The 15,460-nt window shown below is 41.6% G+C and overlaps 1 protein-coding gene across 9 annotated transcripts in view; it reads left to right on the top strand.

Moving 5' to 3' along the window:
• The first annotated feature begins 167 nt into the window (after positions 1–167).
• Cage1 (cancer antigen 1) overlaps positions 168–15,460 on the top strand; it is a 33,670-nt gene continuing 18,377 nt past the window's right edge. For 4 of the 9 annotated variants that reach the window (XM_040755844.1, XM_040755841.1, XM_040755843.1 and 1 more), the window contains exons 1-4: positions 168–316; positions 6,258–6,345; positions 10,821–11,314; positions 13,160–14,215. In XM_040755844.1, the coding sequence (XP_040611778.1) occupies positions 311–316; positions 6,258–6,345; positions 10,821–11,314; positions 13,160–14,215 (1,644 nt within the window). In that variant the 5' untranslated portion in view covers positions 168–310. Of the gene's footprint in view, positions 348–6,257; positions 6,346–10,820; positions 11,315–13,159; positions 14,216–15,460 lie in introns of all 9 variants that reach the window. The other 5 variants (XM_040755847.1, XM_040755846.1, XM_040755845.1 and 2 more) reach the window with 3 other exon arrangements.

The raw sequence follows: 15,460 nt of genomic DNA, 5'->3' as shown, positions 1-15,460 counted from the left end.
TCGGACGGGACACGTGGCGTCGGTTCTTGTCCCAGCCTTCCGTTCTTGCTCCGCCGTGGTGCTTCCCGCCTCACAAAGTCGGGCTTCTTATCCCCCGGCTGCTCCTGAAGACTCGCGTCCTTTGACCTCCGTCCTCTGACGCCTGTGAGGTCCAGAGGACGTCACACTGGGACGTTCGAGTTCTCTGCGACACAGCCAGTTGAAGCCAGCCTTCTGTGGGGACGGTTGGAAGGCGTTCTCCCTCCCGCCGACCCGGTGTGCCGGAGGAGTCCCGGAATCCTGAGCCTGGGTCCGAGAAGCTCTATGGATCATGGAAGTGAGCACACTTTTGCGCCCTAGAAGCGTTGGTGCGTTGTTTTGAGATGCAAATAAGACAACCGGTTTTTTTAAAAATTGGTGTTATTACACTGAAATACTAAGTTCAAAATTTGCGCTTGGCGGGAACTCTCGTTACATCTGCCACTGCCTTTGTTTTTCTTGAAGTTTAAAAGTGATGTACGACCACTCGCGCGCGCCTGTGTTGTGTGTGTGTACACAAGCACACGTGTGAAGTTCAGAGAACAACTTTTGGGAGTCGTCGCTCCTTCTACCTTGGGCTCCAGGAACCGAACTCTCGGGTCGTCAGCGCTTTTCCCTGTTCAGCCATCTCGCAGGCCCCTTACTACCTGTCTATCTGTCTTAAATGGCCTTACTACCTATCTCAAGCCGGGGTTGGGGGATGGAGAGGTGCCCAGCACTCGGGAGGCAGAGGCAGAAAGATCGATGCCAGTTCAAAGCCAGCCTGGTCTACAGAGCGAGTTCCAGGACAGCCAGGGCTACACAGAGAAACCCTGTTTTCAAAATCTAACTTAATTTTTTTAATAAATTGGCAGATTGTACAGAGCCATAGGAGGCATGAACAAACTTTTAAAGACGTAGTTGGAGCAGATGGATCTCTGTTCAAGGCCACTCTGTGCTGCATAAAGTTGATCCGGTCTAAAAGAGAAACAGCTCACACAGGTGATCCCAGCACTTGGAGTGACACACCTTTAATCCCAGCATTAAGGAGGTAGAGACTGGAAGGGATCTGGCTGGGTAGAGAGAGGAATATAAAGCGGAAGGAGACAGATAGGAGCTTATGGAAGTCTGAGGAGCAGTGCCGTCTGAGGCAGTTGTTATGAGGAGGCAGTATGAGGCCTGGAGCACCCTTTGGTCTCAGCATTGGTAGAACTCTCTAGTGACCGGCTCCTTTGCTTCTCTGATCTTTCAGCTTTCACCCCGGTAGCTAACTCTGAGTTTTTATTATTAATACCAATTAGAATTTGTGCTACACGCGACTGGAATTGCACACAGTTGTAAGCTGCCAGGTGGGTGCTGGGAATTGAACCCTGGTCCTCAGAAAGATCAGCCAGCTCTTTACTGTTTAGCCATGTCTCCAGCCCCCTTTCCTGCTTTCTTATTGTGAAAAGGAGTAAGGAAAGACTTTGCAGATATTGATTGACACTAAAAGTGTGTCTTTCTCTTTTGTTTGCTTGTTTTTAAGAGGCATTCCATCATTCAGCAGTTAGAAATAAGGACACTCTCAAACGTTTTCATCATCCCTGACAGTGAAAAAAGGGGAAAGTTATTGCCTTTTTTTTTCATTTTTTTGGTTTTTAGAGACAGGATTTCTCTGTGGCTTTGTAGAGCAGGCTGGCTGGAACTCACAGAGATCTGCCTACCTCCGACTCCCAAGAGCTGGTATTAAAGGTGTGTGCCACCACTGCCCAGCTAGGGAAAAGTTATTGTAGTTATCTTCAGATCCTGTACATTTTGAAGTGGATACTTTCCATGAAAAATTAGAAAGTGTGTCAGAGTCAGAAACAATAGATGTCAGTGGTCCTTCTCAAGATGTCTCCTACTCAGACTCGCTCTTCTGTATAGAAGCCAGCTCCATCACTTCAGACTTGCCTCAGGTGTGAACTCTGCAGTAAGAAGTTTGAGGAGATAAGCCAGCTTGCTCTCGTGTGAACATTTTTTTTTTCAAAATTACGAGGAGTGGTAAAAGATCTCCAGTGGACACAGAAGGAAGGGGCATGCAGGGCCTGATTTTCTTAGTCTTGGTATGCAACGAGTGGTACAGTTTTACAGACGTCACACTAAAGCAGATCCTTTCTGCTCACTAAGTACCAGGTGTGCATCTAGGGGACATGGTCACAGCTCAGTCACAAACAGGATGAGAGCCCAAGCAAGGACCTGCTTCCTGCTCCAACGCACCCTCTTCTGGGTCTGTCTGCAAATGACCCGCTGTCGTGTATGGCACTGACAGCATCCATCCTGTGTCTTCATGGGAAGTCCTGGTGTCCTTTCTCATGAAATAAAAGAGATCATGATATCTCAAGATCTTGAAGAATGTTGACTTTTGTAGTTGCTAGCAAGAGTGTAGGAAGATAGTAGAACTGCATTAAGTTGGACCATATTGACTTTTTAAAAAGTGGACAAATAATGAAAAACTCATGTGGTCCAGAGTATAAACTCCCAAAGCCTTCCTAAAGGGCTTGTTTAATTTTAAGGATCCAAGATGAATTGCAATTTAAAAGTCTACCTCTAGTAGGCGGATCTCTGAGTTAGAGACCAGCCTGGTCTATAGGGTGAGTTCCAGGACAGGCACCAACGCTACAGAGAAAGCTTGTCTTGAAAAACAAATATAAAACAAATCTACCTCTAGAAGATATTCAAAGAAAATACTTAAGGAATTATCCCTCATGGGCTTTTGAGATGGCTTCAACAGGCAAAGGCACTTGCCACCAAGCCTGATGACCAGAGTTAGGACCTGAGCAATCTCCAGGCCTCACCAGTAGAAGAGAACTGACTCTTGCAAGCTGCCCTCTGACAATCACATGAGTGCCAGAGCACACACATGTCCACACTCATGTGTACGCAGAAATAAATGTAATTAAGCACATTTTTGAGTGGGGGATAATTATTTTATGGAATACAATAGATAAATTATTTTATGGATGTAGCCTTATATACTGAAAATATATACTTGCTAACAGAGAAGTGGTCACGTGGGCCAGGAGTGGTGGTACATACCTGTGGTCCCAACACCCTAGGTGTGGGCTCAGGAACATCCTAAATTTGAGGTCAACCAGGGCTACATAGCAAAACTCTGTCTCAAAAAGATGTGTGTGTGTGTGTGTGTGTGTGTGTGCGTGCGCGCGCGCTCAAATATAGGTACCCCATGGAGGCCAGAAAAGGGCACCAGATCTCCTGGAGTTACAAGCAACTGTAAGATGCCCAATGTGGGTGGTAGGAACTGAACTCAGGTCCTCTGGAAGAACAGCAAGTCTCTTAAGTTCCTGTGCCATCTTTCCAGTGCTCTTAACCAGTTACCGTGCCATCTTTCCAGCCCTTCAAAAAACTTTTATAAATGAAAGAAAAAAATGGTCACATTGGTTCTTCCTATGTAGTGGGCTTTTAGTACTGTCTCTTTATATGATGCTAAGGATTTTTAAAAGTTGTTTACTTTATTGTAGGGTATCCTGCCTGCATGTATGTCTATGGACTGTCTGTATACAGTACCAACCGAGGCCAGAGGTGGAAGGCTGATCCATGGGACTGCACTTACAGGCAGTTGTGAGGCATTCACTCTGTGGGTGCTGGGACCAACCAGGGTCCACTGGAGAACCATCTCCAGCTCCCAGGATTACTTTATATGTTTTCTCTATTTTTCTTCCTTCTTTTTCTTTTTTCCTTCTGTTTTTTTTCTCTTTGAGACAAGATCTCACTATGTAGCTATGAAGTTCTGGCCAGCCAGAATTCATTATGTGGTCCATGCAGGCTTGGAACTTACAGAAATACATGTGCCTCTGCTTCCTGCACCCCCATGCCTGGCTCGCTTATTTATTTATTTATTCATTCATTCATTTATTCATTCATTCACTTATTTATTTAAGAACTTGAGTCATAGTCTAGTGTTAACCAGAGTCAGAGATACTATAGTTCTACCTTAAAAAAAAAAATGAAGCCTGGTGGCGCAGCGGCGCACACCCCTTTAATCCCAACACTCCACGAGGCAGAAGCAGGAGGATCTCTGAGTTTGAGGCCAGCTTGTTCTACAGAGTGAGTTCTAGGAAGGCTTCAAAGCTACACAGAGAAACCCTGTCTCGGAAACCAATAAGTAAATAAATAAATAAATAAATAATGGTTTAAATTATATAAGGAGCTATCCTGAACATTTTCTCTGTTATGATAAATTTGTGGACCAAAGGAGCAAAATGAATATTTATTTAAGAATGGTGCATTGAGGACTGAAGAGACTTTGAGTGCTGCTCTTGCAGAGGACCTGAGTTCTGTTCTCCGCATCCTGATCCAGTAGCTCACAGCCTAGTAACTGCAGATCCAGACGCCCTCTGCTGGTCTACTCAGAAACTGCACTCATGTGGACAAATCCACACACACACTTATAACACATATAAGTTAAAAAATTAAAAATACCTGGGCATAATGGCCCATGTCTTTTATTCTAGCACTCTGGAGACAGAGGCAGGTGGATGTCTGTGAATTTAAGGCCATCCAGAGCTCAAAGAAAGGGAGTGGGGGCTGGAGAGTTGGCTCTGCTGTTAAGAGAACTGGCTATTCTTCTGGAGAACCCGCTCAATTCCTACCATCCATATGGTCGCTCATAACTAACACCAGTTTTGTGGGATCCAACAACACCTTCTGGTAGGCAAAACACCCACATATGTGAAATTTAAGAGGAAACTAAATTTTAAAGAATAATGATACAAGAGAATACCAGAGCTCAAAATTATCAATGAAATGTTGTGAGAATCAGGATCCCAAAAGGACTGTTGAAATACAGTCTGAAGGCATGAAAGTGGTCCCATTCGGGTCTCAGTAATTTTAAGTCTACTTAGGAAGAATGGTCTGAGTAACAAGCTGCTCTAAGCTGTAGCCATTTTTATGGTACGGGAGAAACTCTGAAAAGGTATTATTGAATAGAGGTTGGTGACTGTAGGAGCTTTTCTTTGAGACTCTGTATTCATTGCCTTTTTATTTTATTTTATTTTATTTTTGGTTTTACGAGGCAGGGTTTCTCTGTATTGTTTTGGAGGCTGTCGGTCCAGCCCGGCCTCGAACTCACAGCGATCCGCCTGCCTCTGCCTCCCGAGTACTGGGATTAAAGGCGTGCGCCACCACCGCCCGGCTTCATTGCCTTTTTGAGAGAGGTTTTCACTCTGTTGCTCAAGCTGGCCTGCTTCTATGTTGTAGGGCACCATTAAGATCCACATATTTGAGATACATGATACTTTTTATAATACAGCCAAATGTTTTCCTCAAAAATTCAAATATTCCCTATGCTATTTCTAATACTAATTTAGTATACCCTTTTGTATAACAAAGAATACTTGGAGAACAAGACCTACCTGTGTTTATAAATCATTTAGTGGAATCAGGTGTCACTTCATTACTGGAACTCTTGCTTTATCTTCAATGTAAAACAAAGCAAAATAAAACAAAGAATTCCTACTCTAGTTCTGTTTAGACACGATTTAATAAACATTAAAGAAGTATCTGAGCTGAGGCTGGCAAGGAGGCTCAGCAGATAAAGGTACTGTTAATCAAGCCTGATGGATGACCGGAGGTCAATCCCTAAAGCCCAGGTAAAAATCCAGGTCTGCTGGCAGCATGCACCTGTGACCCCAGCACCCCTACTGTGAGATGGAAGGAAGACTCAGGAGAACGCCCAGAAACTCACAGACTGGGCAACCTGGAGTACTTGACCTGGCAGAAACAGCAAGAGAGGTCCTTACTCAAAAACGAAGTGGAAGGAAAGAATCAACTTCCCAAAGTTGTCTTCTGCTAAGCTTGCCTAAATGATAATAATAGATAAAGAATAATTGCCCAAGCTGAGCTTGGCTGTTCACATATATAATACCGGCACTTGAGAGCATGAGATAGCAGAATGACCATGGGTGGAAGGCTATGGTCTACGCAATGAGTTTCAAGAAAGTCTGAAATTAATATGTAGTGAAGCCATGTCTCTAAAAGAGAGATAAACATCCCCATGTATCCCCGTGGTTAGAGCACTTTAAAAAATACTGAGTAGCAGGCTGCTTGTCTTTTAATGTGACTCTGCTGAGTGATTAACAAAGGACTAAATGCAGTGGAAAATGTACTAAAATTCACATTCTGCCTGTGAAATAAAAAACTATGTAGTAAATTATGTACTCCTTTAGAAGAAGCCTGTGTTTTCTTGAAGTGTTAATATGCTTTTTAAAATTATTATACAGGATGGAACAAAGAATGCAGAAAGGGAAGATGAGTCTACACCCACATTCTCTGAAGATATTTACAGCACTCAAGACAGTTTGCTAGTTGGTAAGTATTCTGTGTGTCCTGTGATGATGATGATGATAACCAGGCACGAGATGACACTTTATATATGTTATAAAGTAAACCACAGGCTATCCTGTGAAATGCTATGCTTTTCTTTTTCCAAAATAAGAGTACTTTTTATTATTTCCATTTCACATTAAGAATCGGATTTGCCCAAGTCAGGCATCTTTAACCAGTAAACTATGATTCAAATCATCTCTAACACTAGAATACCACACAAGTATTTTAGGAGATGTGTGTTGATACAACCAAAATTTCTTATTTTTGACCTAAATTGATAATGCATTAAAAGCTAGTTAAGAGTTAGTCATAAAACACACTGACCATACTTACCAATACAAGTCTAAATAGTATATAGAACTCTGTTTTACTAGTTGTAAAGAATAGTTATATTAAAAGGTTTGACAAACCTGACTGTAGAATTCAGTATACACAGGTATAAGAACTGCAAGTGAATTAGAAAAGGCAGACGAGGGCCCATGAGATGGCTCAGTAGACAAAGGTGCTTGCTGTCTAAGCCTGGTGACCTGGGTTCAATGGCCAGGACCCACATAAAAGAGAAAGGAGAGAATTCCACAAAATTGTTTACTGACCTCACAAAGGTGCTGTGGCATGCTCCCCACACACATGTACACATACAATAATAATAATTTTAAGTTAAAGAAAAGAAGTGATCATTTGTAAATGATATGATGGTATGATGGTGTGTGCCCATACCCCAGCACTTGGAAGCATGAGGCAGGAGGATCAAGAGTTTAAGACAATCTGGGCTAGACAATTACCAGGCCATCAAGGGCTTCATAACAAGACACTGTCTCAAACGATAACAAAAATGTGGTCTTGGCATTTGTTAGAAGTGTGATTATAAGCCGGTGGAGTAAGATTAGACCACTTATCTAGTTATGCTAGAACAGTTAGTTTTCTAAGGTACTAAACACTTACACCAGATTCAAAAGTTAATTCCACGGGGTAATGATCTACAAGTAAGCTACAAAGTTCTTACCTCCTTGAAGAAAATACAGGGCCAAGGATGTGGTGGGTAAAGACATAGCTGAGCAAACCTAATCTCCTGAATTCAGTCCTCAGAACCACTGTAAAAGCCATATGTGGTGGTACACATCTGTAATTCCAGCACTCCTACAGTGAGATGGGAGTCAGAATGGAAAGATCACACAGAAGCTCATGGGACAAAAGTTGACCTCTGACCTTCATATACATGCCATGGCACACTTGTGATCTCTCTCTCTCTCTCTCTCTCTCTCTCTCTCTCTCTCTCTCTCTCTCTCTCTCTCTCTCTCTCTCTCCCACACACACACACACACACAATAAATAAACAAAAATTTAAATGCCTTTATGACAGTAGAAAAGTGAAATGTTTCTTGACACTTAAATACAAACCATAATTACTACATCTGATAATATTAAAATTAGAACCTAATATGTGATCAAAGTATAATCAACCAGTTAGAAAGAAACCACAGGCTGAAACCACAGACTGAGAGAAGGTATTTGCAATGTGTATAATTGATAGTAAATTGACATCCCAAAATAAAGAATTGCAACAGGAAAATGAACACATAACTCCATAGAAATTCCAGACAGTATGTGTCTGTTTTCTAGGGTTGACATGAATAAACACGGGCTGAGTGAGTGCCTTACACAGGAGGGAGGGGCTGCTTTTCTTATTGTCCTGGAGGCCCTGAGCGAAAGTTTAGTCTCTCTCCTCCACCTGAAGATGGCTACTATTCTGTTGTCTCTACCATGGCCTTTTGTCCCCAGGGCCTTTCTCTTCTTAGAAGGACCCTGATGTTGGATTAGGAATTACCCTTCTGGTTCCATTTGAGCCTGATGACTTCATTAAAGACCAAATACAGGACTTCAAAATATTAATTTTCTCTGGGCAGTGGTGGTGTGACACACCTTTAATCCCAGCACTCTCTGTAGCCCTGACTATCCTGGAACTTGCTTTGTAAACCAGGCTGGCCTAGAACTCACAGAGATCATCCTACTTCTGCCTCCTGAGTGCTTAGGACTAAAGGCATGTTCTCTCCTTAACAGCCTAAGATCCCTGCCCAGGGAAGGTCCCACTACAGTTAAGATGGGTCTGTCCTCGTCGATGAACATAATCAAGATAGTCCCAGAGAGACACGCACAGAGGCCCATCTCCCACGTGATCTGACAGCACCACGTCACACAGCCTAAAAAGAACTAGGCTTTCATTACTGGAGGAAGTATTAATTGATACAACTTCTTAGGAGAGTGATTTCACAATATCTAACAAAGTTTAAGCTGAGTATTTCCTAGAATCCAGCTATTCCATTTCTATATACCTGGAGATTAGACATGCCAGTGTACAAAGATGTCCAGTTCAGTGCTAGTTTTGATAGCAGAATTAGGAATAAGTTAAGCAATCAGTAAAAATGGAAAAAGTGTAATCTGTCAGTAGAATGAGTTAGATCTACATGTATCTATATGGCTATATCTCAAAAGGAAAATCTGAAATTAATTAAAGACTAGGTTTTATTTTACAGTGCTGGAGGTCAAACCTAGTGATTCCTACGTGCTAGGCAAATTCTCTATTCCTTTTTAAAAATGCCTTTAAAATATGCATCTGGAGGCATGTATATGCATGTGTGTCGGCCAGAGGACAGTCTTAGGTGTTGAACTCAGGAAGGCTGCCCATCATCTTTGAGATCCGGGCTCTCATTATTCTGAACTCCCCAATTAGACTAGGCTGGCTAGCCAGTGAGCCCCAGACATACTCTTGATCCTGCCTTCCCCTGCTGGGACTATAAGGGCATGCCACTGCATACACCACCATACCCAACACTTTGATGTGGGTCCTAGGTGTTGGGTTCAGGTTGTTGTGTTTACCAATTGAGTCATCCCTTCAATCCTGAAAGACTTTAAAGAATAGATATAGTCTTAATATTTGTGTAAAAATGTTATAGTTTGTAGTTACGATAGTTAGCCTAGGATATTGTAAGGCATTTTGAACTTTGAGGCTGTCTCAAATACTATATATCTCATTCAGACCTCATTTACTAGCTCAAAGTAGTTCAGTATTTCAGCAACACATACTTCATCTCTTTTTATATCTTACTTGCAAAGCCAGGTTTTTTGGAAGTTGCTGGGATAAAAATAGGCACTCTGTTGAGGAAGCAGGGGTGGTAGAGTGCAATCAGATTCCAGGGTCTGAGGTGCTGTGTGGTACTCTCAAGTGCTTATCTAAGTAGTCAGTATGGTTTTTACGATGATATCAAGCTCATGTAGATTATCAGAGAGTTGGTGAGTTGCTAGCTGTGTAGAGCTCTGCTATGTTATACAGCTGAATTAGATGCTCTGCATCTAATTTGGTTTTATTTGTTTGTTTGGTTGGTTGGTTGATTTTATTTTTATTTGCTTATTTGTTTTTCAAGACAGGATTTCTCTGTGTAGCTTTAGAGTCTGTCCTGAACTCGCTCTATTGACCAGCCTTGCTCAAACTCAGAAATCCACCTGCCTCTGCCTCCTGAGCCTGGGATTAAAGGCATGGACCACCATCACCCGGCCCACCTAATTTGTTTATACAGAGTTTCAAAGTAAAGCAATTAACCAATTGGCTAGACCAGCTGGCCAGTGAGCTCTGGGGATTTGCCTTCTTATGCTTCTCCAATACTATAAATTTATAAAAATTAAACATGTTGTGTGCATGCAATTATGCCACCCTATCCTTTTCCGATGTGTGAGTATATATATAGTTTTGTGTGTTTGAGTGTTTTGTCTGCATGTGTCTATACTTCAGGTGTATGTAGTGCTCTCAGAGGCCAGAGGAGGGCGTCTGATCTCTTGGGACTGGAACTAGACAGTTGCATGCTGTCATATGGGTGCTAGGGATCAAACCTAAGCCAAGCGTCATTCATACTCCTGTAATCCTACCATTTGGAGGTAAAGGCAGGAGGAGGATGAGTTTGAGGTTGTCCTAAGATAAATAGTAAGATGCTATATAAAAAAAGAAAAAGTTAGCCAGGCAGTGGTGGCACACGCCTTTAATCCCAGCACTTAGGAGGCAGAGGCAGGCAGATCTCAGAGGGTTTGAGGCCAGCCTGGTCTACAAAGCAAGTTCCAGGACAGCTAGGACTGTCACACAGAGAAACCCTGTCTAGAAAAACCAAAACAATAAAAAAGAGAAAAATGTTTTGTTTGAAATAACATAATTATTTAAAATTTTCAACTTTTTTTTTTTTTGGTATTTTTTTCGAGACAGGGTTTCTCTGTATTGTTTTAGAGGCTGTCCTGGAACTCACTCTGTAGACCAGGCTGGCCTCGAACTCACAGAGATCCGCCTGCCTCTGCCTCCCGAGTGCTGGGATTAAAGGTGTGCAACACCAACGCCCAGCTAAATTTCAACATTTTTAAGTATAACAGTTTTCCATGAGTCTATGGTAATTAATCATCTTCTTTCTTTTTCTAATAAGATATGAACCTTGGAAATTTCTCAGAGTGTGTACGGAACCAGCCAGCTAACACTAGGGTTTCTTCTTTGAGACAATTTGAACCCATTTGCAAATTTCACTGGATAGAAGCATTTAATGATGAGATGACATTTCAAGACCCGGGGGAAGCCTCTTCTTATCTGGAGAAGCCAGAGTTGCAAAGCCAGGAGTATAATGATACATCGGATGCCAGTGAGAAGCCCGACGCACTTAAGGGAGAAAGTCCGATGGAAACTAGCATTTCTGAAAATAAAGACCAACCTAGAAGTCTGTCTCTAAACTACTACAGAAGGGAGACACAGCTGTTTGTGGAAAATCCACAGGCTAGAAGTGCTGTTGTAGATGTTGCCCTGAACATCAGTCAGCCACAGAGTTTTCCGGGTAGAGAAAATGTCTGCACAAGTGGTGAAGATGCATTTGATAGTGAGAACTGCCTAGACCTGCTTGACTTGAGAGCTAATTGTGAAACAGAGGAGGTAAGATTCATTGGTGGTGTCATGAAAGCCTGTGGCATGCTAACAGATGCAGGGGTGTTTTATTGTTTAAAAACACACACTCTGAGACTTTCCAAATATCAGTAAGTCATCAGATCAGTTCACGGACTGTGCTTCCATGGGGAATCTTAGCCAATGGGATATAATTTTTCCTAAAACATTTGGGCCATAATTAGAGAGTAGCTCTACCAAAGTGTTATTTCTCTAAGGGTTATGACTCACTCACTGTCCTACTCCCTAATAGTTGCATGGCTTAGTCTCAACATGGTGTCTTAAATATGACACATTTTTATGTGCATTACACCAAACCCTAACCCTAACCCTAACCCTTTGACCTTGTGGGTAGGGTTGAGAAAGGAAGGTTGTACAGAGGTGTTTATTAAATTGTGTGACAAAACAAGGCCAAAGATTTGTCTAATTTGTAGACTTCTTTGGACAAGCAAATGCTTACTTGTCATAGGTTTCATTGGTTGCGGTCACCTGAAAACATCAGCAGTAGACAGTCTGTGTATCCTCTAAACAGCCTCAGCAGAAGAGTTTGACCCACCAGTAATGTAAACAATCACTTTTTCAGCATGGGTTTCATAAGTCATTACTCATCTGTCTGTGATCATAAGCAGGTTTTTTTGCTCATTGATTTAGAAATTAGACAGTAGTATTTGAAAGAGAACTTAGCTTATCTGTTGATTTCTAGAAACCAGTGTTTCGAAGATCTGCTTAATTTGGGTTTCCCAAGATTGTTTATTACTTTCCCTGTAGTCAATAGGTACTTTCAAGAATCTGTTTACCAGAACAGGATATGTAATGGTTATATAATGTTAAAAACAACCAAACAAGAAAAATCAAACAAGAAAAACGCATGGCTCTTGTCTTCATGAGAATATCATCCTAGTAAGGGAGACATATATTAAACAAATAATAACACAAACCACTGTGCACTTCACTCTTAGAACTACACAGAGTGATGGTTGCTTCTGCTGAGGGTATTTCACTAGGCAAGAGAGTCTGGGAGGCTTCCTTGAAGTAGTCTTTGGGCTGAGCTCTGATGGTTGGATAGAGGTCCATTGAACAACTGTGAATTGGGAAGCATTCCAGGAACAAGGAGCAATATATCTATGGACTCCCTGTATCTACAAGATCTATGATACCTATTAGAACCTCAAGGAAGCCTAGAGTCCAGGAAACATGGAGCTGCAGGGAGCAGGGGATATGAAAGAGAATGAGGACACAGTGGTAGGGTATCCTATCAATAGCCATTAGCAGGGTCTTGGGAACCTTGGGTAGATAACTGACTGTATCCCAGAGCAATGAAAAGTCGTTAAAAGTGCAGGGGCTCAGCATCTCTCAATCGATATAATACTACCCTACAGATACTTCATACAGGGGTTTTAACTTCATGTTCATTTCAGTGTTCTATACCACAATTATGCACTCTTTTGTTACATATACATGCCCACCAAATATGTATTGTGGGCATAAAGCCAATCATGAGGTATGTCTTTCATTCTAATATTCATAGGAGTCAGCATGGGTGAAGTAATGATCTAAGTGGAATATTATTAAAGATCTTTACTCAAAAGACCTTATAGTCTGTAGGTTAATTAATACATTTGTTTAATTGATTTTGAAACCAATGAAAGCACCTTATATGTGACCAGGGTTTACATCATAGGAGACGATGAGAGTCCAAATAGAATTTTTCTTTTATCTGAGTAAATATGATACAAATGTCTAGCATATGCCTACTGCTTGTGCTCTGCCATGATGTTGGGAGCTATACTTGGCAGTCTGCTCTTTCACATTTATCTTATTTACTATAATTTTCAGCCTGAAGTTTCTTCAAAAGAAATACAGAATTCTGGGGAGCTTTCTGAGATGTCAAGTAGTCACCATCAGGAAGTCACAGAAGATGGTGTAGACAGCCTAGCCCTCGCCTCACCTTGGTTTCCAGCAGGCATCTTCAAGAACAGTAGATCTCAGGACAACTGTATGATGCCTGATAGGGAACTATGCTTTGAAAGCTTGGAGCCTTTGGAAGAGGACATGGCTTTAAATGAAGCCTTGCAGAAATTAAAGCAGACTAACAAAAAACAGGAAATTCAGATCCAAGACCTCCATAGTAGGAACTTGCACTTAGAAAACAGGGTTAAAGAACTACAGATGAAGGTCATCAAACAGCAAGTATTGGTTGACATCATAAACAAACTAAAGGAGAACATTGAGGAGCTAATTGATGACAAATACAACGTACTCCTAGAGAAGAATAATATTAACAAGAAATTCCAGGATCTGCAAGAGGTTTCCGCCAACACCAAAAAGCACCTTCAGGAATCCAAGAAAGACAAGGAGACCTTGCAGCTCGAGGTTAAAAAGATCAAGGTCCATTATGTCCGTTTACAGGAAAGGTATATCGCCGAGATACAGCAGAAAAACAAATCGGTCAGTCAGTGCCTGGAGATAGAGAAGACCTTAAGCAAGAAAGACGAAGAGCTGCAAAGGCTGCAGCAGCACAAAGGAGAGCTGGAGAAGGCCACCAGTTCCGCTTTGGACTTGCTGAAAAGGGAGAAGGAGATCCGGGAGCAAGAGTTCTTGTCTTTTCAGAAGGAGTTCCAGAGGCGGGAAAAGGAAAACCTGAAAGAAAGACGGAAATTGAAGTCAAGAGTGGAGTCACTGATGTTGCAAGTGAAAGGTTTACTGTTAACCTGTGAGAGCGAGAAGGCAGCGGCTACAAAGCTCCAGCAGCAGGTCAACCAGCTGAAGCAGGAAAACGCAGAGCTCCAGCAGCAGGCTGCCAAGGGGGAGGCACAAACTTGTGCCCCTCACTTTGAGATAATTCAGTCAAGAAAGCAGCTGGAGGAAGTGATGGAGCCAGGTGACACCCAGGTATTGATGCTGATGCTGAATGCCTAACACAATCCCCAAAGTTTCAAGTTTGTAGGAAGTTCTGAGCTTCTTGTTTGTAGGAAGAATTTTTAAAAAGGAGAAACAGAAAGGGAAATGTACCACAAATTTAGGAAAGTTTCTACTGATTTCTGGGTACTCACCTTAAAGAACAATAATTCCTGGCTTCTTGTGACAATTTTGGTAAAGGAGACAATTAACCTGGGTTTTTTATGGGTACCCATGATCAGCCCTAAGAATCATCTCTAGAAGATTCCTTTGAAACAGGATTTTCTTTCTTCCCCTCCTTCCTTCCTTCCTTCCTTCCTTCCTTCCTTCCTTCCTTCCTTTCTTCATTTCCTTCTCTCTTTGTTGTTGTTGTTGGGGATCATGTTGTATCTCTGGTTTATTTGTACTACCAGAGGATTCTTGAAGTGTGGTTTCAAATCTAATTTAGCAACAAATTAAATAAAACTGTTCTTTTTCTTACAAAATAAGACCATAGTACATCTTACTTGTAAAATTATGAAGCATTGAAAACACAGCATTAGAACTTTTTATCAACACATTTAGAAAAATTGCATTTTTAATGTCATTCTAAAACTGTGCTTTTGTTTATTTGTTTGCTTGTTTTAGCAAAGTACCTAAAAGCACATCCAAGAAGGGATAGTTTGCACAAGTCACAGCACACATGATACAGTTCTTCCTTAAAGTATATGAATCTTAATAGAGTTAAATCTAAAATCTACTTTGGTTGGCATATTTGTTCATGACAGGGTCTTGATATGCAACTCAGGCTGGCCTGAAACTATGCAGTCAAGGCTGGCCTTGAACTCAAGATGCTAATACCTGAGACTCTGAGTGTTAGGTTTACAGGTATGAGGCACTGCACTGCCTAGGTAAAGACTGGTTAAGAAGAAAGCAGGTCTGGCAGCTGTGGAAGTGTATGCCAAGGGACTAGTAGCTGAAGAAAGCAAGGCAGTTTGAGCTAGAAAATAGGACAAGTCTATTTTACTTCTAAAACTATTCTTTAATTGTTGCTTGATTTGGCTTCAGATGGTCTTGTTATGTAGACCATGCTGGCCTCCTATTTCCTGTGATTCTCCTGCCTCTGCCTTCACATAGTTATAGGCACGTGCCATCATGCCCAGCTATTTTTACTTTTCATCTTGTAATAACTTGAATGGAGCTGGTATATTGTTTTGAATGTATCATGGAGCATTCTCATAATAATTATGTGTTATTTGA

This window comes from Mesocricetus auratus, unplaced genomic scaffold (genome assembly GCF_017639785.1).
Source record: "Mesocricetus auratus isolate SY011 unplaced genomic scaffold, BCM_Maur_2.0 Super-Scaffold_100013, whole genome shotgun sequence".
Taxonomy (NCBI): Eukaryota; Metazoa; Chordata; class Mammalia; order Rodentia; family Cricetidae; genus Mesocricetus; species Mesocricetus auratus.
The sequence above is the reverse complement of the archived record's forward strand: the minus strand, read 5'-3'. Positions and strand labels throughout refer to the sequence as shown.